Below are 23,218 nucleotides of genomic sequence, written 5' to 3' on the forward strand. Positions count from 1 at the left end.
TGAATGTCCTTGAGTGGCCCAGCCAGATCCCAGACTAGAACCCGAGCGAACATCTCAGGAGGAACCTGAAAAAAGCTGTGGAGCGACGCTCCCCATCCAACCTGACAGAGCATGAGAGGATCTACAGAGAAGAATGGGAGAAACTCCACAAATACAGATGTCCAAGAAGGCTCAAATCTGTAATCGCTGCAAAAGGTGCTTCTGAATACTTACGTAAATACTTACGTAAATGTGATTTTTCATTCTTTTATTTTTTTATTTATAAATGTGCAAAACAAATTAAATAAAAAAAATATTTGTCATTATGGGGTATTGTGATACCCCATAATGATTGATAAGGGGAAAAAACAATTTAATCAATTTTAGAATAAGGCTGTAACGTAACAAAATGTGGAAAAAGTCAAGGGGTCTGAATACTTTCTGAATGCACTGTATAAAGTACAGGAAAATCATTGACTGCACTGGGCCTTAACAATAATAGGGAATACACAACAGGGTTTAAAAATTGTAATCCTTTTATTTGCAGGGTTCTTTTTTCCAAGCAAACATGGTTTGTTTATAACAACATGTTGATATACAGTAACATAAAATGGCTTATTCACAAAGAATGATAAAACATTCACTTTTTTTTATAATTTCTTATACAAGTTATGTAAATGTGTAATTCATTTACATATAAATATTTTGCACGTGTACTGAATCAACATCATTCTCTAACAGAATCCCATTGACATACTTCCATACAAGTCCCCATTAATAGAATACAGTATCATCCTGCGTATAATCACAAACACATTACAATAACATGGTGAACTGGCAACTACTACAATAATACTATTCTATAAAACCGGTAAAACTTGCACAATGTACCGATGTTGGGCATTTCCCATTGATTGAACAGTTAGTGTGCGGGACGGACATCCTAGGAAGAAAATAATTTTGCCCTTGTGCTTAAAGGGATAGTACACCCAAATGACATAGTGTATTGGTTTCCTTACCCTGTCTATGGACAAGGTATGACAGCAATCCATGCTTTGGTTTAGCATCCCTAGCACTGTTTCCACATGCTAAAGTTTTATCATTTGTGGAACAAATCTAACGTTGTATTTTTCATGCAAAATGCTCAAAACATCTAGAAGTGACTTTGTTGAACTTCATAATCAATTTGAGATACTTTTGCATGATTTGGACATGCGTGAAAACTGCTAATACCGATGACTTGAATGGGATTTGTGCCACAAATGCTAAAATGTTACCATGTGGAACAGTGCCAGGGATACTAAACCAAAGCATAGATTGCTGTCATACCTTGTGCATAGACTGCTTATTACATGGGTAAGCAAACTAATGTGTCATTTTGTAATTTGGGTGAACTATCCCTTTAATGACAACTGGAATGTGTCAAGTTTTGACATAGATTGACACCAGGAACATATTTAAAAAGGCATTTTGAGATCTTATTGCCAGTCAGCTGCCAAGATATTGCAATTTAAATTCCACTAAGATCTTATCTAAAATCATAACAAAAGTTTAAAAACTGCACATGGATTAACACAGGCACTTGGTAGGGCCTGTTGTTCAGTATTTCCAGAATACATACGTACGTAGCAGAGGTGGTTTGTTGAATACGCTCCCATGATCAGTAAACTTACTTTGGACCGGAAGATGTGTTAGCTTCCACACCTAGACTTTAGCTCAGAGGTCTAACAAGTCACGCAGGCAACTTGAGTTAGATACCCATCTGTCACACATACTGTATAGTAATTAACATAAATGTTTTTACAAACGACAAGGAAAGTTACATTTAGGGAAAAGTTACAGTTAGCACCCTGGTTATACATACAATCTCTATCGAGAATTTAAGCTCGTCAAAAAGAGAGGAGTATCATTTTCTGCCCTGGTTGCAAAACTCCGAGGGGAAGAAGGCTCCCTCTGCATCACTGCCAGGAGAGCCGCACAGGCTGTCCTCTTCACAGCTCATATCCTCACAGGAATCCTCACTAAATATATGCAGGGGAGAACAGATGTAATCATTACTATCTTCAGATTAGTGAGTTAACTTTTCTTTCTTCCCTGAAACATCATAGCAATGTAGAAGTGATGTGGTGCATTACGTTGCGGTTCAATTTAATAATTAGCCTTTATGTTAACACACAGTAGCTCTAATGTAATCAAATGTTATTCTATTATTAAACAGTGAAGTGCATTAAAAGGGGCTGTTTGTTTACCTCTCACTTTCACCCCAGCTGCCCTCTGGAATAGTCGGCAGTTCAGGGACACTGAAGTGATTAGCGTGCAAATTTTGGGCGGTTCGTCTGGACACGATCCACACCAGTTTTTTGTTGTCTGGTTTGTTACATTCACCTGAGCTGTACTCAGTCATGCATTTGGCCACGAGTCCCCTCCAGTAGAGTAACTCACTGTCAACAATCTGTGAAGGGAACAGGAAACATTTGAGAGGCTGGCGGAAGACATAAATATAATAAATAAATATAAATAAATAGAGTAGTCATCCAAGCCAGAAGGCGCTAGTTTCCATGTAGCATGTTGTCAGATGACTTCACTTGTTCAGTGCCAGGGTAAAATATAATGTCAGTGTCAGCCTTAGTGGGTCTTTGTAGTATAACAATATAATAAATGCCATTGGTCACAACACCATCATATCAAACTGAGGGCTCTGTAAGTAAACTGTATAATACCTTTAGGTGCCTTTTGAGTTCTTGGACAATTTCCAACATAGCAAGAGACTGGAGGGCATCAAATTCCTGAGTTATGACAGACAGTGCCAGCACCGATGGCTGAAGAAAAAAAATAAAAAAACTTATCAGTCCTACAACTCAAAGTTAACATTCTTGTCATTTAAAAGTGTATTGGGAATAATTCTTACTTTTGCTTTAGAGAAAATAAGCTGGCATAAGCAGGCTTTTAGCTGGGCTTCCAGTCTCCCAATGCTTGGGATCTCCCCCCTTAAAATAAAGGGAACTCTCATGTGATCCTCATGTCAACTGATCATTAGGATATCAACTTTACAGCATCTAGCCATTGGAAAAATACTGATGACATAATGCGAAAAGTGATCAATTAAGAAACAAAGTGCTCACCTTTCTGATGTAAGTGATACAATGACAGCATGGTATAAGTGTAAAAAGGTTAAGGCTGTGACGGCTTTGAGCTCCAAGTTGAGTTTTCCAGAGATGATCTTCTCCATTCGGCTGAGGTCAGAAACAGTGAACTTGCTTTGGCTGATGCGGATGAGTTCATGGGTGGGTGAGATGTTGCACTCGTCCTCAACCATTTTGGCAGCAATATGGAGACAGGAGACTCCAATGCAGGGCAAGTGCTTAGGTTGGACCTGTGAACATACCATTATAGTGATATACTAGTCAGCATTAGTGGGCTACTTCTGCAGAGTTCTATTAAAATAAAAAAACGAAATAAAAGGCATGCAAATGTACATAACGTAAACAACAACAGAGGTATCAAACAATAATTTAAAAAAATTCATCAAATATGCCAATTATGTAGAATATTCAGTATTCAGTATGACCACATCACAAAACAAATATATTTAAAATACACACCTTCATAATGGCTAAGAACCTATCCAGTAGATTGACAGCTAGGACAAATGTCTGGGTGCTGAAACCAAAGAAACTGGTCAGGCTCCACAGGTCTTCAACTTTGGCATTTCTGCATTTTGCAGAGACTCCATTGTGATTCTGAAAATGAATGTTAAATACCACATCAAAACACTGCTGAAAGGTAAGTACAGTATATAAAACTGGGTCAATGGGATAGCAATACCTACCTCTGCTGCAGACTCCATTATATTGAGGCCAGTTTCCCTTGGTAAAAAGTCTGCTTCTTGAGCAATGTATGACTTTAGCTCTTTGACAAGCCAACATGTTTCATTGTCAAGGTCTTGAAGATCCTGCATCCTGAAAAAACATTTTGTTTTATGTGATTAGATCCAAAACAAATAAACTGTAACATTTCCCTCAGAGAAAGGGGGACTGCTTTACCCCACCCACAGGGTGTCAAAATGTCAATGGCAGCCACCCATAATCATAGCTAGCTAGATTGCTAGCTATGTATTACAATAGGCCCAATACAATTCTTAAAAACGAAAAGCATAGCATTATTGATAATTAAAACAGTGACAGGCAAAGGTTTCCCAGTTGTAAAAATAAAAACAACTCTTTACACAACAGCTAAACACAGGATAAAATAATCAGCAATAATATTTTGTTCAGATTAGATTTTGTATCCTTGATATAACACTTAAGAACGACCACCTGTCAACATGTGCCTTTGAAATGCTTGGAATTTGTCATTTCAGGTAATTGTGAAAATGCCATCATCTGAAAAGGTTCAGTTATCTGATTTAAGTGCACAATTTCACACATATCTGAGCTCACATGCTCGATATTGTACCGTTGAGAACACAATCAGAACTCTATTTCACGTTTTATATTTGATCCAGCTCATTTCAGTCAGGAAATCATCCGTTGCTGGGATTTTTAAGTATTTTTCCCTTTTCACTTGCCCTGCGCCATGAAGCTGTCGGCGGTTGGTCAGATTTATGCTGCAGAAGAGCTCGCCAGTTTGTAGTCCTAAAAAACGGAAATTAAACCTCTGGTTCGTTCAGCCATTCCAATGGGGGGAAATTAACGGGGAAAGACTGGGTTTTTGGGATAAACGCCGAAAATAAGGTCTGAGGTTAACACAGGTTTAGAAGATCTTATACGTTTTGTTCTATGAGATAATATCAGTCAGTTAACATGACCTTTATGAATTATGAAGCCTTATTTTGATTACATAAATGCTTCAAAATTCACAAAAAGTGACATTAGCTGATTAAGATGATCATATAGAACAAAACGTATAAGATCTCCGAAGCCTGTGTTTACCACAGACCTTATTTTGGCCTTTTATCCAAAAACCCTATTAAATTTTCACATAGGCTTTAGCCAACGAGCGATGGAGCAGTTAACTCTGTTGCATGCTTCCCAGTCAAAACAGTTTTTCCGACTGTTCCAGCACACACATTTTTTTCTTGAGGCAATAGTGTGCAACTGCAACTGTCTACCGGTCGCCCCCGCCTCCAGCTAGCACAGCGGGCGAGAGGCTTGGCAAACACCGTGTGCTAGCTAACTTGCTAGTTAGCGACACCGAGGGCGAAAGACGCCTTCTGCCCGTGCGTACTAGCTATAGCTAGCTAGCTACCATTGTCGGCCGCGCCTCTTCTGTGGGTTTTATCGGCGGTTGGAATCCAACGTCATAGTGCATTACTGCCACCTACTGTGTCCCTACCCCTCCCCGTCTATGTACAGGAGATGCAGGAATGTCCCGAATTGCGGAATGCAGTTGCACCCTACACACCTTCGTCGGTGATTGGTCAGCAGTACTACTCCTAGTAGGTGTGGGAACATGAAGAATTCGTTGTCATTCAACGAGAGACGGCTAGTTTTCATGCACCAAACATCTTAGCTAGATGTAAAATTGCGCGACTAAGACCTCTTCGGCAAAAACTTCCAAATTAATGACAGATTTCTTGATTTATCTTAGATTAATTATTACTATTTTGAGGATGTGTTTCTCGCTATGTTGTTGCTACGGTGCTTCAAGAGGAACAAAGAGTAATATTGCTGCTTTTTCACATTTTTAAAGTGAAGGTCTTTAGGAATTATGCGAGCACAGACGGTTGCTGTTAACTAAAAATGACAACGATTAGGTTCCAGTTGAACAACGTTTAATTAATCGTATTTCCACAGTACATAGTTGCCATTGCACTTTGGCCAGGTCCATCTCCAGTGAGACTCTTGCGCAGGCGTACTAAAAACAGAGTGATAGCACCGTAACAACAGCGTGATAGCACCGTAACAACAGCGTGATAGCACCGTAACAACAGAGTGATAGCACCGTAACAACAGAGTGATAGCACCGTAACAACAGAGTGATAGCACCGTAATGACAGAAATATAGGGATACTTAAAACATGAACTTAATAGTTGCTTCCCCTAGCCGAGTTCTGACAGGAGCAAACGGAACCTGTGTATGTGCAGGCCTTAAGCCTCTGTTAGTGCCTACAAAAAGACGCCTTTACGATTGCTCTCAATGTTCTCCATTTAACTAGCTAACAGTAATAAAATCACTTCCAACTTCACTGCTGTTTACAATTATCTTTATTTAGGAACAGTGCTACAGTCGTGAGAGTATTTGAGATTGAGAAAAAGATTTAAAGGAATTTTGCCAGGAGAGATCACATTGATATCCTTGGTTAGCTAGCTAGCTAGCTTAGACACAATAGGGATAGCTAACGTTTTCTAGGTAACCGTTTGTTCAGAGTACATATATTATTATTTATATTTCCAGAGTACATTTATTAGAAAGGGTCTAGCTATATGGTAATATTTGATCAGAAATACAATAGCTATATTATTTTCATGTTGTAGTTAGCCACGTTTTGGTGGTTAGCTAATGTTAGTTGGCTAGCTGACTGCAGGCAGCACCAATGGCTGTCTAGCTAGCTAGCTTTCTAGAGCTAACTAGCTAGCTTGGTAGTTTACTTATTAGGAAACAAATATTTCTGCCAGATAAGTTGATTAGCTAGCTAACAATGATATACATGTGTTGTGCCATCCAACAATTTCTTATCAACTCAAAAATGTAGCTAGCTAGCTAGTATTCACTGTTTTAAATGGCAGCATCATCAAGTTGATAGGGAATTCACTGACTGGCTATAGCTGACTAACTAACAACTATATCCTGTCTCATTATCTGCATATGAGTGATCATTATTGACAAACGTTTATTCCCCACATATTCTCATATCAGTATCATTTTTCTTCATTTCTGATCCAGAAAAGGACTCAAATCCAAGCAGCCTAAACTCAACTCCTCAATTTACAATGGAGTTGAGCAGTGTCTAGGGTGGGTGGACTGGAGCGCCAATGTCACATAAAATGTCATTAAAAAAAAAACGACTAATTTCAGCAACCAAAGAATAGTACACAATTACACAGAACAATCTTGTGTGTAATTGTGGGCTATTCTTTGGGTGCTGAAATCAGTAGCTAGTTTTAAAAAATGTTAAGTCGCCGCTCAACTCTTGTAAACGCTGGAGTTAATCAGCTAACAAACAAAAGCCAAATCTGTAACTTGTGTTGCTTGCAGTATTGTTCTTTTCATTTTGACCTGAAATGATGTCCTCAAATGATGTTATGGACAGAAATGACATTCACCATAATGTAGAAATAACAGCCAAATGTAGTGATAGACAAAATTGCTGTTGAGGCTTATTTAATGAAGTCTAAATTAACATTATGTTTTATGGTTTACATGGAGACCTTTGCCTGTCATCTTTAACATTATTTCTTAAAAAGTATCCACCAAAATCTTATTGATAGTAGAATGGATGGATTTAAAAGCAAGCAGTTTAGTCTCATAGGCGGAGCACAATTGGCCCAGCGTCGTCTGAGTTTGGCCGGGGTAGGCAGTCATTGTAAATAAGAATTTGTTCTTAAGTGACTTGCCTAGTTAAATAAAGGTTAAATAAAAAACATCGAATTATTACTATATTATTTAGCTTGCTACTAACGTTAGCTGAAAAAAACGGTCGTATATAGGTCACGCATCAAGCTCATATTGTGACATTATTTTTGACGCAATTAATTAACGTCAATAATCTTTAATGAAAAACGATCCCATGTATGTCAAAATTACATGCTAAGAGTATACAGTATACCAGCTGCAAAGCAAAAAGTGTCAACAAGCTAGGCTAGCTAATGTGAGCTAAGTTAGCTAACAAGACAGAGCAATTTCGTACCTTGCCAAACGCTTGGAACAAGACGAATTTGTGCACATATCAAATCAGTATTCACATTCCCATTTCGATTATGTTAGCTATAACGTAAATTAACACTATGTTTCCTAAATGGTCATCTAATGTAATGTTGGTGTTGATAATGTCCGTCTTGAACTCAATACAAACAACAACGCTTGAACCACAGATAGAACAATGAGATATATTTCGACGAATGTATAAATGTGAAGCTTCCGCTTGGCGTTTCCAATCACTACCAAATATGATGGTGAGAGGAAGCCCAGTGGCCGGCAGTGGGAGAAGATGGACCGAGATAGATTTTGTCCGACATTCTGCACATTTTCTCATCGATGAAACATTTGATCTCGAAAAGGTTTTCTGTTCTTAAAACTATAATATGTTATGAGCATTGCCAAATAAAAATACATCGCGTTGTTTAGGAGTGTAAAGGCGAATTTAGGTATTGCACAGGCGCACTGCACGGAGTAGGCGTTCCCAAACGAAACATGCAAATAATTTCTAGAACGCGCCAATAGGATCTCGCTAGCTCGGGCTTGTTCTGCCCAGTATGACTCATTTGTCCCCATTGGAAACAACAGGCTGTGGTCTATCTTGGGTTAGTTATAAAATCTTTGCGTGTCTCGTAAACTGTGAGAACTACAACAGGTTCTACTACCCTTTAATATTTTGTATTTAACAGTAAAGTAAATATCTTTCTGTTAGTTCTTGAGATGGTATCTATAAAGTCATGAACAAGTTTGTGGCGTTAGCTAGCTAACGTTACCGTTTCTAAAATCCACCAACTTTGAAGAAAGCACGAAATCAACGGTTTCCATGGCGAGCGATTAAGCTTCCCTAACGTCATAGTAGTTACTTGTAGCCGTTTGTTAATTTGCACATGCTATCCCACACGACCAGATAGCTAACCAACTGATAATGTCATCTGTATCTCAAAATTCCATACCCAAAGATAGTGATTTATCTATCCATAAATCGTCTGAATTGTTTGATGATGGATTATTGCACGAGATTCCAACAACAACTAGTAAGTCAATTAACCTGAATAGCTAGCTATAACGTCGTTAGCTAGCAACGTTTTTGTCATAGTACTGATCCCTGGCGCCATCAGCACTGAGCCACCCCCTTAGGCTATCTAATTAAGATAACTATCCCTACCTTACAGGTACAAATGACACCAGTACTGTCCCTAAAAGGTACAAGAATCTGGATGAGTTTAGGTAATTTTTCCACTTGTAAGTTTCTCTAGCTAGATAACACGTTACCTGTTAACTGCCCTACCTCCTTTTTCAAAACACTAACGTTAACTACCTACCTGTATTTGAAAACAGTCTGCCTTTTGCACCATGAACCATCATCCATTTGGAAGCGAATTTGTTAGGTTGGCTTTCTTTACAGTGAGGAGCTCAACAGACGAACCAAGGAGACCCAAATGCTGCAAGAAGAAGTGGAACATGCAACAAACATTACCATGGAGAAAATGGGACGCACATTTCCCAGCAGCTCACCCTCACAAATAAATTACTTTCCCATTTTTATGGGTGAGTATGAGGTTTTCTTGTATCATTAATAAAAATATAGCCATTGCAATGCGTACACGATAGCTAGTACTAGCTCTATACAGTAACACATCAAAATATGACACTAACCTATTTTGAATTCTGATACTACCTGTAGTACTTTACTGTGACACGTTTTTTCTTTTGCCCCCCCCCCCCCTTTTTTGTATCTTTTTTTTTTTTTTTTTTTACAGATGGTTCATCAGAGGATAACTCAGAAGTGCTGTCTCCGTACCGACCGTCTTTGATCCAGCCTCTTACATATGCCCGGGATGGCCTGGATCTGGAGGTGGTCAGAAGTGGCGTAACCTTCCCTGGGAAAGATGTTTTGGAAAATGTAATAGAGGACTACTCTCAGCAGGTGTCGGAGCTCCAAAAGCAGCTGAGTGAGGTTAGTCTGAGATGGAGGACTATTTATTTTCCTTTCCTGCGAGAGTTGTTGATATAATCTGGTTGAAGGAGGCCTCCTGAACTAAATTATTTGAATCAAAAGCCATGCAATTCTGTGCCACAGAGTTGCCATTGATTGCAGCACATTTGCTAATACTTTTTCAGATGTTTGCTTTTCATGAACAGCAGAAGTTCAAATTGCGTCAGTCGATCATCAAGCTGCAGACAAAGTTGCACGAGGTACAGATTGAGAAAGATGCCCTGACTGATCTAAGGTAATTCATGCTAAAACCCTTGCAATGTAGGCCATTTGTACTGTATACCTTTGGACAGATCTCAGCTCATTTTAACTGTAAAAGTAAGGAAGTAAAGGATATAAGTTGCGCCAATGTTAATTGTTTTGTCCCTCAGAATGAAAGAGAGCAGAAAACAGGCAGATGTAATGGGGAAAATGCATGCAATAATCAGAGTGCTGCAAATCAATAAACAGACAGGGGACCAGATGCTACTGGAGGCTGAGGAGGAAGCAAAGTCACAAAGCAGGAAAGCAGAGTCAATGGAGCGTACACTACAGGAGGTTCACTCCACACTGTTGGCTTATGAGAAACGGTGTAGAAACTATTTGTACACCAGCCATGATGCACTGGGAGTTGCGGTGGAGAAAGTATTACAGGACTTGGAGCATGAGAATCACAATCTGAGAGAAAGATTCCTGCTGGTAATACAGTCTTATGTTTTATGCCACTCTAAACACTTTTGTCAAAGGTTTGACATGTTGGTCTTGATATTGTATCTTTCTATTCCAAACTCATTGTGCCAGGTGGAAGAGCAGATGGAGACTCAAGAACAGAAATGCCAAGATAAAGCAGAGATACGGTTGAAGGAGCAAAGGGAAAGGTACTTTTTCATTAACTTTTGACAATTCTTGCCTCAGCCACTTGGGTTACCTGGGATTAGTCATTCATTCACTTCTCTGATTTTTTAAAAACTGTAAGTATGTTTACGACATAAGTTCCTTGAGGCGACATGTCAAGTTGCCTTGCTTGGCTTGCTTTGCTCTTTTCCAGACTGGAGCAGCTTATTACCAGTCATGACCAGGAGGTGGCGATATTGACTGAGAAATTGAGCAGCTCCAGAAGCAGTGCCTCCAGCTTGTGTGTCCAGGTGGAATTGTTACAGTGAGAGACGTGAATTAACTAGCAATACAATATCTACACATTTTCTGAGTTGAATTCAATTCAAAGCTCTCTCTTTCCCCCCCAAATGAATTATATCACCTATATTTTAATTTAGTTGTGAGACATCAGTCTTATCTTTCAGAAAGTGTCCAAAAACATGCATTATTTCCTTCTGACCAGAAAACAAGGTGAGAGTCAGGCTTCAGTGCACCAGTGTCAGGTCAAGGACTTGGAGTCAGCTTTCTCCACCCTGCGCTCCGATCTACTGGATGCCAAGCGGATCCATGAAGACAAGGTAATGGCTACATATCCCTATTGTGTTGTAAAATTATTAGAATAATGATAGTGGCCTTGGCCTATTCAAACAGAAGTTTAGGAGGTAGACATTGTAACACAGGAGGTTGGTGGCATCTTAATTGGGGTGGATGGGCTCGTGGTAATGGCTAGAGCGGAATAAGTGTAGTGGTATCAAACACATGGTTTCTATGTGTTTGATGTCATTCCATTAGTGCCGTTTAAGTCATTATTATGAGCTGTCCTCCCCTCAGCAGCCTGCAAGGTAATATTCTATGTGAAGGTTCTGAAGGTTTGGGTTGTCATGATGTTGTGTGCCAGGTGAGTGCTCTGGAGAAGCAGTTGGCTGAGGCCCAGTCTCAGGTGGAGGAGGCCCAGAGAGGGAGAGACAGATCTCTCCAGCAGGCAGAGGAGCTGGACTCTCAGCTCTGCCAGCTCACGGTAAGACAGCCCAGCCTCAGACATAAACAGGGAGGATACAGCCATAGTGTGCTCCCTGCTGCTGTGGAAAAAGAACATTGCAAATTTTTTTAGATTCCAGAAAGCCTACATCTATCAATGTATTTGATATATAAATGGTAAAGTGGCTTTGATAAAAAATAAAAACGTTTTGAATAAATCCAAACATATGAACACAAACAGCGATGAGTAAGAGTGGGTACTGTGTTACGTGTGGGGTCAGTCAGAGCTCCGACAGGCCCGTGAGGAGTTGGCCCTTGAGAAGGAGGAGACCAAACAGCTGTGGGAGCGGGACACGGGCCACAGTGTGACCAGCGACGGGCTGCGCAGGGAGCTGGAGGAGCGACACCTGGGGGTGCAGCAGCTGGAGGTTCTGGTGGGATCTCTCAAAGATGACTGCCAGGCACAGATGGAGGCTCAGGTGAGAATGAAATTAAGCCTTGAGCTGTTTGTTTAAATGTTTTTTTAATGAAAAATGACTTCAAGGCCTTAGTTGTCAAACACTTACTATTTTGTATCTCCTCTGCCAGTTGTTGGGCGAGAAGCATCAATGGGAGCAGCAGGAGGAGCTGGCTGTGCTGCGAGGGGAGCTGAAACTGACCACAGACCAGCTGAACAGGGCCAGGGACGAGGAGCTGAGACTGCAGGCCCTACATGGGGACCGGGACGAGGAGCTGAAGAGGGTCCAGGCGCTGCTGGAGGAGAGGGACAGGGAGCTGCAGCTGAGGCAACAGGAGGCGCAGCAGGGCCGGACCAGGCTGGAGGAGGCCCAAGGCCGCTGCCAGGCCCTCAGGGCAGAGACTGAGGTGCTGAGGCTCAAGCTGGAGGACCGGGAGAAGATGGTGGACCTGCTGCGGCTGCAGATGGAGAGCACCACTCAGATGACGGTACAGCATGGCCGTAGCATTGACTCCCTGCACGATGAGAAGAGCCGCCTCAGCAACCAGCTCAGTGAGCACAAGCTGGAGATCCAACAGCTAAGGGTTGGTTTGTTAGTTAGTTAGCTAGTTAGTTGACTACTTAGTTTTGATCATAGTTTATTTGCATCATCCTACTTTAATTTCATGGTTGGTTGTTTCCTCCACCTCTGGGCCAGAGGTCATACAGGCTGCTAAAGGGAATCCTCAGTTAACACCAAGAATTGTTCCTTCTCTTGGATTATAATACTCCAATGTTTTCTTTTTGGGTGTGTTTTCAAAGCTATCCTATCAATAATGTTCAAACACTGCTGTGTCCCGCCCTGTACAGACAGACTTGGAGCAGCGTGAGGAGTGTTTGGCAGTGCTGGAGAAGGAGAGGCGAGTGCAGCAGGCTGGCCTGTCCAAACAGAGCCACTGTGTCAAGGAGCTAAAACTGGAGAAACAGAAGCTCACCGCTGAGCTAGGGATGCAACGCATGCATCTGGTCACCCTCACAGGTACACTAGCTGTCATTATAGATGGCTTTCATATGAGAATATTCCCCGTGCACAGATAAAATGGCGCAGCCTCTCTGTCAGTTCTTTCATCAGCAGGATAGTGTTGTGGTTATCCGTCTTGAGGCTGGCTCCCTAATCAACATAAACAATTGTGTTGACGTCGTGTCCTTGATTTATCCAATTAAATGTTTTACTCCTGTGACCAAACCGTTATTTGTTAACGTTTCTCTATGAATTATGATCTTTATTAATTCTGTAATATTGAAGACCTTTCAGTGATTAGATATAACGGCCTCCATTTCTCCAGTCTTTGGGGTAATACAGGTCTTTAGTGGCAAAAGGCAAGAATAATGATGAAGTTGCTACACTGTGTTGGAAAAACACTTCAGCATGTACTGTTTTTCATGTTCAACCAAGCCCTCATTGTGCTTTGTGTGTGTGTGTCCATCTGTCTGTCATCCAGAGGAGCATGAGGAGTTGAAGAGGCTCCACAGCAGTAAGAGTGAGGAGCAGGAGGGTGTAGTGGTGAGTCTCAAAGCCCAGCTGAAGACCACCCGGGCTGAGATGGACCAGGCCAGGAGGACCCTAAAGGGGGCGGACGAACACGGTCAGCACTGCATATCTGACAAACATCACGGACAACATTATAATATAGCAGAGAATTTTGTGTTTGTATGATTATGGGAAATATACACTGTGTTTAGGCATGAGGTTTTTAGTCGAGAGAACTGACTATTGCAACAGATGAGTAAATAGCTCTGGAAGTAATACATTTTTTTAAAATCCAACCAACATATTTCCAGACTAACCCATCTTTCCCAGTACACTACCATTTTACTATTTGATTTGCAATATATACATCTGTTTTACTGTGGTGTCTTACAAGGGTCTAAACCTCTCTATTTGTACCATTTCTATCGAGATTGCCCCACCAAAATAAATTGTGTACCTAAAAGTATAATCATATTTTCCATTGTTTGATCGTGGTTCTTCAGATCTCTTAACAGTACTGTTAGTAGGTCCACACAGACATTGACTATATTAACAACCAATCCTGGACCTGATTCCAAAAGTGAGCCACCGAAGGACAGAACCAAAAGAGATGATCTATTGGTTCTGTTTCCTAGTGGCAGAGTCTGCACAGGGATGACTGTTCAATGCCCCATATATTGAGCCTTCTTTTTGTGACGAGAATTTTATATAATAGTTTTAATTAAAAAGAACGGATTGATGTGACGATTGTTGTTTTGTCTATCAGTTCATAAACCCGATGCCTTGGCATAGTTGTCAAACCTATCGACCTTAAGTAAAACTGATACATTTTACAATTTATACTAGTCATTTTAAGCCATGCATGGATTTTCTTTGGAGGCAGACCAACCAATTCATTCCTTTCTCTTTTGAGCAATTGCCTCTTCCATTTTTGTGGCAGAGCTGCGACGACTTTGTTGTACTTTTGTATTGGGCATACACCTTTGTTAATAGCTTGGGTGACAATTTTACTGTCTTTATTTACAATGTCATTCATAAACATGATACTTTCCTTATACATTTTTATTTTCCAAGAAAATTGCTATTTTCTCTATCAGTACATTGGCGTTTTAGCCATATTGTGTGCTGTAATACTCGTTTTGCCTCTTCTGGAGGATGAAATTGGAATTGTAACCAACTCTGTATCGCTTAATTTAAAAAACAGGATACTTTTAACAGGAATCATTTGTCAATCCACCGGAAATGGTTGGTTTTAATCTGTATAACGTCCCAAAAAAAACTACTTTTGAACATGGATGTGCCTCTTAGTAGCATCCTGGAAAACAAGTTTAGATGTCAATATAATTTCAGTATAATAGAGGCTTTAATTAATTCCCCCCCTCCATTGAGTAGACAGAAAGAGATGAGAGTAGATGAACCTTGATTGACTCATCCTCTCTGCCCTGCCTCCCCTTTTCTGTCCAGGCCTGAAGGTTACCATGGGAATGCAGAACCAGATAAAAACTAAGCGAGACCAGATCCACTATCTCCAGGGCCGAATCCAACTACTGGAGGAAACCATGGACAAAATGAGCCAAGTAGGAACACCTCAAAGTCTGCTTTAGGGCTCCATGATGCAAAACTCCAAATTCTGAGTTAATCTCCCTTGTCTCTCACTATTACACATGCCCTGGCTTCCATGCAGAAAATAAGGCATGTGTCCTTAATTATGTAGGGATTTTAAACAAGGGATTCTAGTGTTTACTTAAATGTATAATAATCTGCCTTTCAATATGGTCTCTCTCTTCCCAGGAAAAGCGTTACCAGAGTCTGGAGAGTAAGCGTCAGGTCCAGGAGCTGGCCTCAGTCACAGAGGAGAAGAGACAGATGGCAGCTGAGTTGGAGACCGTCCGTTCCCTGGAGAGACTGCTCAGGGAGAAAGTGGCCAAACTGGAGGTGACCCTAAACAAGGTGGTGTGTAAACTCACTTTATCACACAGTATGAAGAGAGATGTATATATACGCTTTGACCGACCCCCATTTTTACACTTGCTACGTTCCTCAGATGTCTGGGAGCATTATTGACTGTCAAGACTTCATCCAGTTGCAAGAGCAGGCGTTTGTGCGGCTGAAGCTGCAGCATGCTCTGGATGTGAAGGTACAGTTCAGTAAGACGGGTGTCCATTTGCCTCTATAGAGGTCTAATGCATATGATGTTTTGTTGTTTCTGTCTACCTTTTCTACTGTGTGCTTTTTCAAGTGCGGTGTCTTTTCAGCAGGAGCTGCAGGGTCAAAACCTGCGAGACACAGGGAATGCTCAGCGTTCTTCCCCTACAAGCCCAACAGCCCGGAATGCACTACCCTCAACCCAGCACCGCTCTACTGGCCTGCTAGAGGTAAATCAATACAGAAACCTCCTACAAAATGGCTCCAATCCTCCCAGGGCCTGGCTTTATTGCTGTTTATTCGGCTGTGGAAAACAAAGATACAAGCTCAGCACATCTGACTTCCCCAAAATTAAGAACACACCCTGATTGCATTCCTGTGGTAGCACGACAGACTCGCTCATCAACCGTTTGACTTGACTCTGGAACGGCCGGATTTAAGCCAATTTATTCAAAGCATGGAGGGATTCCAGATAGTAAACAAAAGATTTCTGTGTTGAATGTACTGTAATCCTTATTGGTATTGGCCATAATGGTATTTTACACAGCACCTCTTCACCCCTCTTGCAGTTGAAGTCTCAGCGGCTGCTGAAAAGCCCCACTATGGAGCTGCGTTCTCTAGTCAAAGAGCTGCGACGTGTAATTTCTGAGAACCCCGGACCACACACCAGCATTATCAAAAGGAAGTCTGCTCCAGAGAGAGTGCACAGGACCACCCTGTAAGTCTGTCCTCATCTATTATAGATCATGTGACCATTAGAGGTCATGATGTTACCAGTTTTCACCCCACATTTTATAGTGTGCGCCAATCAATTTATTTCACAACCACTAGAGAGACATGTTACTCAAATGTTTACAAAGATTGTTCTATTTGGTTCTCAATCAACCCATTAACTAAAATAACGTGGAGCCTCTTTCATTCAAATGTAATACAATAAAATATTTATCTTACAGCAATGAAGTCACCAATTTTTGTACAAATAATGCCAAAACGACAAAGGGGACCTACAGCAGGTAAGAGCATGTATCCTTGAACCTCTGTGTCTGACTGCCTGAGCATGGCTGTTGGCAACCGGCCCCTACCCGTGTCTTGGCTTTTCTACTCCTCAGGCCACATGCATGTGCAGTGTCTGTGGCATCTTTCTAATGCATGTTTGTGTATGCAATATGTGTAGTGGTGTGCCTGACCTCCTTAGGACAACTGATCTGGATGAGCGGAATTTATACAGCACCTTCTCAAGCGAGAGTGAGTTTGTCTTTGTTGGTACGACCAACCGCTTAAACACAGTTAACAAAGCATGTGCTTAATTTCCCTTATTTCACACGTTTCGTATCACTCTTCTAGTCTCCTTTATCATCCATGTGGTCCCCTCAAACGTAATATGATTAAGGTATATACCATTTTGATCAGTTAATCTTTCCTCCACTTTAGACATCGTTTGCTATTTCTACAGGCCAGGACTTCTCTTTTGTTGCATCTCTGCCTTGCTACACATCGTCACCTCGAGCCATGGCACTGGGCCGCACGTCCCCTGTACACTCACTCCTGACTACTGACCACAGCCCCACGCATCTACAACCGAGCAGGCCTCTGCCTCAGGCAGGAAGCCCTCTTGCAGACATGTGCACCTGTAAGTCCTACTGCCTTCAGTATTATTACACCTCTGTTGTGTAACCAATGTGGGAGATGACTGAGGCCTTCTTTGCACCAGTTAAATGGGCTTGGAGTTCCTCTGTTACTACAGTATGTCATCATAATAATGTTTGAATTTCTGAACTCTGTTGACCTCTGAGTGAGTTACTTGTGGTTTCACTTGAAATGTTTGTCCAGTGGCCAATCCGCAGGCTGAGTTGACAGGACACACATGCAAGCACTTGCAAGGGAAACTGGACAGCCTTCAAAACATGGTGGATGACTTGCAGATGAAGAACCAAGGTTTGTTGAGCAAAGACACTGTTTTTTGAGTTCATATGACTGTTGTGCAGTGGTCGGTGACTGACATCAGTGCTAAAGAACTGAATCTGTATTTAGTGTTGAATTAATTAGCCTAGATACCAATGTTGTCCACACTCTACAGTTGTGATAATCCAGACTTCCTTGTTATGTCTGTCCTTCCCTGCCTCGTGTAGCAGACAAATCTTTAATAAAAATGTAATCAGGAAAAAGAGGATATTGGCTTGGGGGTAGGTCAATTTCATGATGTATAAATAGATGGTTTAGCTGACAACGTCACAAACGATGCACACGCTTCAATGGGGCAGAAGTCCGTGACTTGTTGTGATTCTGGATGGCCAGATGGCTACCAACAATGACAAGAAACTGCCATGTGGGGAATCACAATTTACTTGTTTCAGCTAGTTTCATCTTATTCTTGATACCATGTCTTCTTTTGACTGATTTCATGTCAGTGCTAATATGGATAAAATTCACAAGCTAGCTATTTGTGAGACAATAAGTGCTCATTGTGCAAATGTATTGGTTTTTAATAAACATTGGAGACAAAATATAGTTTACATGTTGTCAACAATCGAAGTCAACCCATCTGTTTTGCCCCATTGTTGAGCATGCATCGGTTTTGTTGCTAAACAACCAACCCGTCTAATTTATATATATTTTTTTTTCAATGTCAGAGAAACATTAATTCCTGATTAATCCCGGAGAAATTCCATTTGCTGTTTATGTCCGAAAAACTGTATTGTCCTTCAGTTGCAATTTGATATGAAAACTCACTTTCTGTGAGAAGCTTTTGTCTTTTTTTTTTTACAGACATGTCCTCTATGATAAAAGGTCAGGAGAGGAGGTTGATGTTCAAAGACAAAGGGAGGCTTTATAAAAGCAAGGCTCTGGGTGAATGTCTACATGTGGAACAAAAATAAACTTGTATTTAAATGAAGGCACTGAGTATTGTGAATTGTCTTTTTATTATTAATTCAAATTGCCAATGTCCATGGCATGTTACTTTCAACACCACAAGATTGGCACTAAATATGATGACAGAAGGATAAACAGGCTAGCATCTCTAGTTATTCATAAAATGTCATTTATTCAAGGTAACTGAGGATGATCTGTGATGTACATGCATTGACAGACAGGCAATGTTTTCTAAACATAATTTTTCACGAGTTTCCAGATTAAGATCCACTTTTCTTTTTTACCAGCATAGTGTCTAATTCTTGTGTACTATTGTGAAACTGACCTACATAATGCCTATTGAAACATGCCTGAAGGACCAATTTCCCTTTCCGTGTTGAAGCAGAGCCTGCTGCATCTGGCCTTGATCAATTGTCTCGCTCCTCTTCAGTGAAGGAAAAAAATAGATTTTTCAGGGGGTGCTGCAACACCCTCAAAACCCCTACGTCCTGTGTTTTATGTACGCAGTCCTCCTCACCTTCTTTATGGTCATGGCCGGTTTGTGTTCGCTGTGCTTACCAATGAGGCGACCCAGTCATAGAAAAGCTTGACTTTCTTGATGTCCTCTTGAGATGTGGAGCACAGTCGTTTGACATTGATTATCTGGTCTTCCTTGGCACTGCTCTGCTTTGCTTGCAGCTCTTTGGGCAGGAATCGTCCATCCTTTAGCAAAAAAAAGAAAAGGGTTAACAACAGCACAGACTGTTGGCTATATATCATACATCACCAGTACTTATACCAGTAGATCAGTGCCGGCTCTAGCCTTTTGGGGGCCTGTCATGCCAAATAGTGTCCCCCTCTGCGGGATATTATTTGGCATGACAGGCCCTAAGTAAGATTTGGTTGAGGGGTCCCCCACCTCACAGAAAAACATTTTCATGGCCCCTCTCTTGACGGTGGAGAGAGGATTTTTCCTGCAATTCTACACATGTTGATATGATATCTGAGTGAGAATGACTAACAAGTGAGAATGACTAAAGGTCAGGGCACATGCGCTGCATGTCCAGTTGATATTCGGCAATGATTACTACACATTAAGATAGATGGCAAGACTATTCTTACTCTCAATAGTAAGTCGAGATCCCGACTGAGTTATTTTCGGTCAGGGACTTGTCATGCTAAATAATACCTGCCAAAGAGTGTCCCCCACTGCATCACAATGGGATTTCCACTGTGACGCAGGGGGGACACTTTTTGGCAGGTGGACAGGTCCCCTTGCGGCCACGGGCTCTAAGCAAGCGCTTATGTCAGGAACCGGTCCTGCACTACAGTTTATACCCTAGTGATGAAGAGTTTGCCCCAAAACAAACTTATCTGGAAATTACATTGCGGTGACCGATGGTCCCTCTCTCACTTCCTCCTCTGACTCGGATTCCTGCATGATGGTTTCACACAGCTCAGTGCAGTCGTCCACATGCTCCTCTTTTTCTGGTGAAGTCACTGCAGAAGCTCTGTTCACACACATATCCGGGCCCAGGACACGTATAACCTGATCAAACAACTATCGGATGAAAGACAAACAGTAAGTAGTACATTCAATTGTGTTGTTACAAGTAAGCAAAACAAAGTCATGCTGTAACAACAGCGTAAGAGTTGACTACTTTTATAATTCAGAAGTGTGTGCGTGGGCCATCTGATGTATATTTTAGGGTCTGGTTTCTCGGACGCAGATTAAGCATTCTCTTGGACTATAACCCTTTCGATGTGTTTGGAAAGATGCCCTTTATGTCTTATTGCAAAAAGGAGGAGGCATATTTTATCTTCAATGTCATGACATCGCTAATTAGTCTTGTTATCTACCTGCCACTCACCTCTGGGGGCATGCCATGCTCTTAATGTGGGTACAGAGCCAGAGGATGCTGTTTGAGTTTGTGCTCCACTGCAACCACATGCTCCCTGTGTGCCTGCTGCAGAGCATTCTGCTTACAGAAGCAAGCCTGCTCTTTTGAGAAGCACTTCCTTAGTGTTTTATCAGAGAGAGACGTAGAACATCCCAACTACCGAACCATCCAATGATGGGATTTATAAATGAATTATCTGGGCTCACAAAATAACTGATCTCCAGAAATAACTTTTAGAATGCTCAAATTCTGAGCTAGCCATTCAAAAAGTATGGTCCACTGATCTAACTGAATCTGTACAACCCTTTAACTGGAAAAGAATATGGCCTCCCGTAATCCGAACCATCAATTTATAACTTTGTTCACAGACTGTATTTAACACCAAGGAAACGTTTTACGATGAAATTGGCCCCAAATCCAGGTAGGCACATTCCTTCATATGATGTGGAAGTACCCTGCAGTTAAACGCTTCAATGCTTTGTATCTACTATGTTACTTAACGATGATAGCCCATTGAATCTCTCAATACATTTTTCCTTGTCCCTGTGGGGTAAAAGCTAAACGGCGATTACTTTCACATTGCCCACATTTGGAAGCTCCAGCGACAGTAGATTGTGGAAGGTCTTGAATTATTTGTCAATTAAACATTTTATTTATTTGTAACCTTTATTTACGGCCTACCCCGGTCAAACCCTCCCCTAACCCGGACGACGCTAAGCCAACTAAGTCAATTAAACATATGACAAAATATGTCAGCCAGATATTAAAGTATGACTGTTATCACTATAACAAATGCAACCCAGTGCTGTCTTTAACGTTAGCTAGCTAAGGTGGGAGTAGCTAAGGACTTAACCGTAAATTTAGCCTAAAGGCCGGAAGCTGGCGATATTGAGTCAGATTGTCAGTGATATTGGTAAAATGAAACGACGCCATGTCGCCATCTGCCGGCCTATGGGCTACAGTTAACTCTAGTGGTCGACCGTCAACATTTGCACCAACGTTGACCATTAAGTCCTTAGGTACTCCCACAATAGCTAGCGACAATCATTAGCTAACGTTTGTGTGAGAGATGTAACGAGCTAGCTAGCAGCACATCCACATTACCAAGGCTAGGCAGGCAGCATCGTTCTGGTCTCCATTGGTCCATTTTGAAATGTTTTATCAGTCTTTACGTGTCCTTGTTTTGTCAAATGTCCATGTATTGAAAGTAAAACGAGTCTTGCCCTTCGACCCTTTCATAATTCCAGTATCGAAAGTTTGTTCGTTATGTGGATACTATGGTAACGGTGTTTTGGCGCTAAATCGGAGGTTCTTATGCGATGTCACAAATATAAATCCAGAGACCCTTAATTTTGTTATTTAGCTATATTTACATATGTACATTGTTTATTTAGCCATATTTAAATATGGACTGTTGTACACCATGATTGACAATAAATGAAACCTTAACACATAAAAAATAAGAACAAAATTATTACATACAGCCTTACTGTTTTGACCACTAGATTGTGGTATTTCTTAAAAAATATATATTATTCTGACAAAAGAGTGCTTACTTACTGGGCACAGATGTCAATTCAACATTATTCCACATTGGTTCAACGTAATATCATTGACATTATGTTGAAACAATGTTTGTACAACCACTGTGTGCCCAGTGGGAAAAGAAAGGATTGTTTAACATTGTAAATTCGGCCTGTCGTGTAATATGAGGTCTTCAGAGTTTTCATTCCTTCTTGCGCCATGTATTCCTCCTGCTGTGTCACAGGACTGAGGTCAACACTGTTGAACAACATCACAGCCTCTTGAATGACAAATCATCAGTGTCATCAGCATTCGATTCCATCAACATGGCACCATTTGTTAGGCCAGTGAAATTCCACTTCATGGATTAGTGGTCTGTGGAAGTCCCAGCCTTTAGTAAATGCCTCTCACAGCATTTTGACCTTGTCGACCAACTGTGAAACAGTTTAGGCCTGTTGGAGCTGTCACAGAAAGGTTATGAACTTTGTTTCCCGATGTCACAGGAAGACCAAAAAGAACATCAAGGACAACAGCCACCCGAGCCACTGCCTGTTCACCCCGCTACCAACCAGAAGGTGAGGTCAGTACAGGTGCATCAAAGCTGGGACCGAGAGACTGAAAAACAGCTTCTATCTCAAGGCCATCAGACTGTTAAATAGTCATCACTAGCGCAGAGGCTGCTGCCTACGTACAGATTTGAAATCATTGGCCACTTTAATAAATGGAACACTAGTCACTTTAATAATGTTTACATATCTTGCATTACTCATCTCATATGTATATGTATTCTATACTATCTATTACATCTTAGCCTATGCCGCTCTAACATTGCTCATCCATATATTTATATTTATTTATTTTTATTCGATTCCTTTACTTAGATTTGTGTGTATTAGGTATTTGTTGTGGAACTGTTAGATATTACTTGTTAGATATTGCTGCACTGTCGGAACTAGAAGCACAAGCATTTTGCTACACTCGCAATAACATTTGCTAACCGTGTGTATGTGACCAATACAATTTTATTTTATTTGACATATTTTAACTTCTTTGGCAAATATGTCCTCTTGGCTCCAGGACCATCTCACAAGGGGTTGTCCCTTTGACAAGGCCTGCCCACTTTCCTTGACATGTTTAGGTTATTGTACTATCTTCCATCATACCAT

General features: G+C 41.1%; 2 protein-coding genes and 1 long non-coding RNA gene across 3 annotated transcripts; 1 reads left to right on the forward strand and 2 right to left on the reverse strand.

Moving 5' to 3' along the window:
* Window positions 1-497: 497 nt before the first annotated feature.
* On the reverse strand, window positions 498-8,044 carry LOC106580043 (cyclin-G2). The gene is made up of 8 exons (XM_014160608.3): window positions 7,829-8,044; window positions 3,809-3,938; window positions 3,582-3,719; window positions 3,102-3,352; window positions 2,888-2,966; window positions 2,700-2,798; window positions 2,229-2,431; window positions 498-2,000 (listed from the first exon to the last, which is right to left on the reverse strand). Exons 1-8 carry the CDS (start codon window positions 7,864-7,866, stop codon window positions 1,886-1,888), a joined length of 1,053 nt encoding a protein of 350 aa, XP_014016083.1. The 5' UTR covers window positions 7,867-8,044; the 3' UTR covers window positions 498-1,885.
* Window positions 8,045-8,392: 348 nt separating this feature from the next.
* Window positions 8,393-18,671, forward strand: LOC106580042 (coiled-coil domain-containing protein 158). The gene is made up of 24 exons (XM_014160606.1): window positions 8,393-8,441; window positions 9,009-9,063; window positions 9,242-9,384; window positions 9,597-9,793; window positions 9,958-10,067; window positions 10,204-10,510; window positions 10,613-10,689; window positions 10,860-10,970; window positions 11,151-11,265; window positions 11,586-11,705; window positions 11,947-12,144; window positions 12,254-12,706; window positions 12,972-13,140; window positions 13,604-13,747; window positions 15,097-15,209; window positions 15,424-15,585; window positions 15,677-15,769; window positions 15,888-16,007; window positions 16,347-16,495; window positions 16,731-16,790; window positions 16,952-17,022; window positions 17,231-17,407; window positions 17,608-17,712; window positions 18,544-18,671. Exons 3-24 carry the CDS (start codon window positions 9,276-9,278, stop codon window positions 18,651-18,653), a joined length of 3,270 nt encoding a protein of 1,089 aa, XP_014016081.1. The 5' UTR covers window positions 8,393-8,441; window positions 9,009-9,063; window positions 9,242-9,275; the 3' UTR covers window positions 18,654-18,671.
* A 17-nt stretch (window positions 18,672-18,688) lies between these two features.
* Window positions 18,689-21,840, reverse strand: LOC106580044 (uncharacterized). The gene is made up of 3 exons (XR_001322791.2): window positions 21,633-21,840; window positions 20,013-20,188; window positions 18,689-19,350 (listed from the first exon to the last, which is right to left on the reverse strand). It is a non-coding gene; the product is annotated as an uncharacterized LOC106580044 (long non-coding RNA).
* Between the last annotated feature and the right edge of the window lie 1,378 nt (window positions 21,841-23,218).

This window comes from Salmo salar, chromosome 20, assembly GCF_965601325.2.
Source record: "Salmo salar chromosome 20, fSalSal1, whole genome shotgun sequence".
NCBI classification, from domain to species: domain Eukaryota; kingdom Metazoa; phylum Chordata; class Actinopteri; order Salmoniformes; family Salmonidae; genus Salmo; species Salmo salar.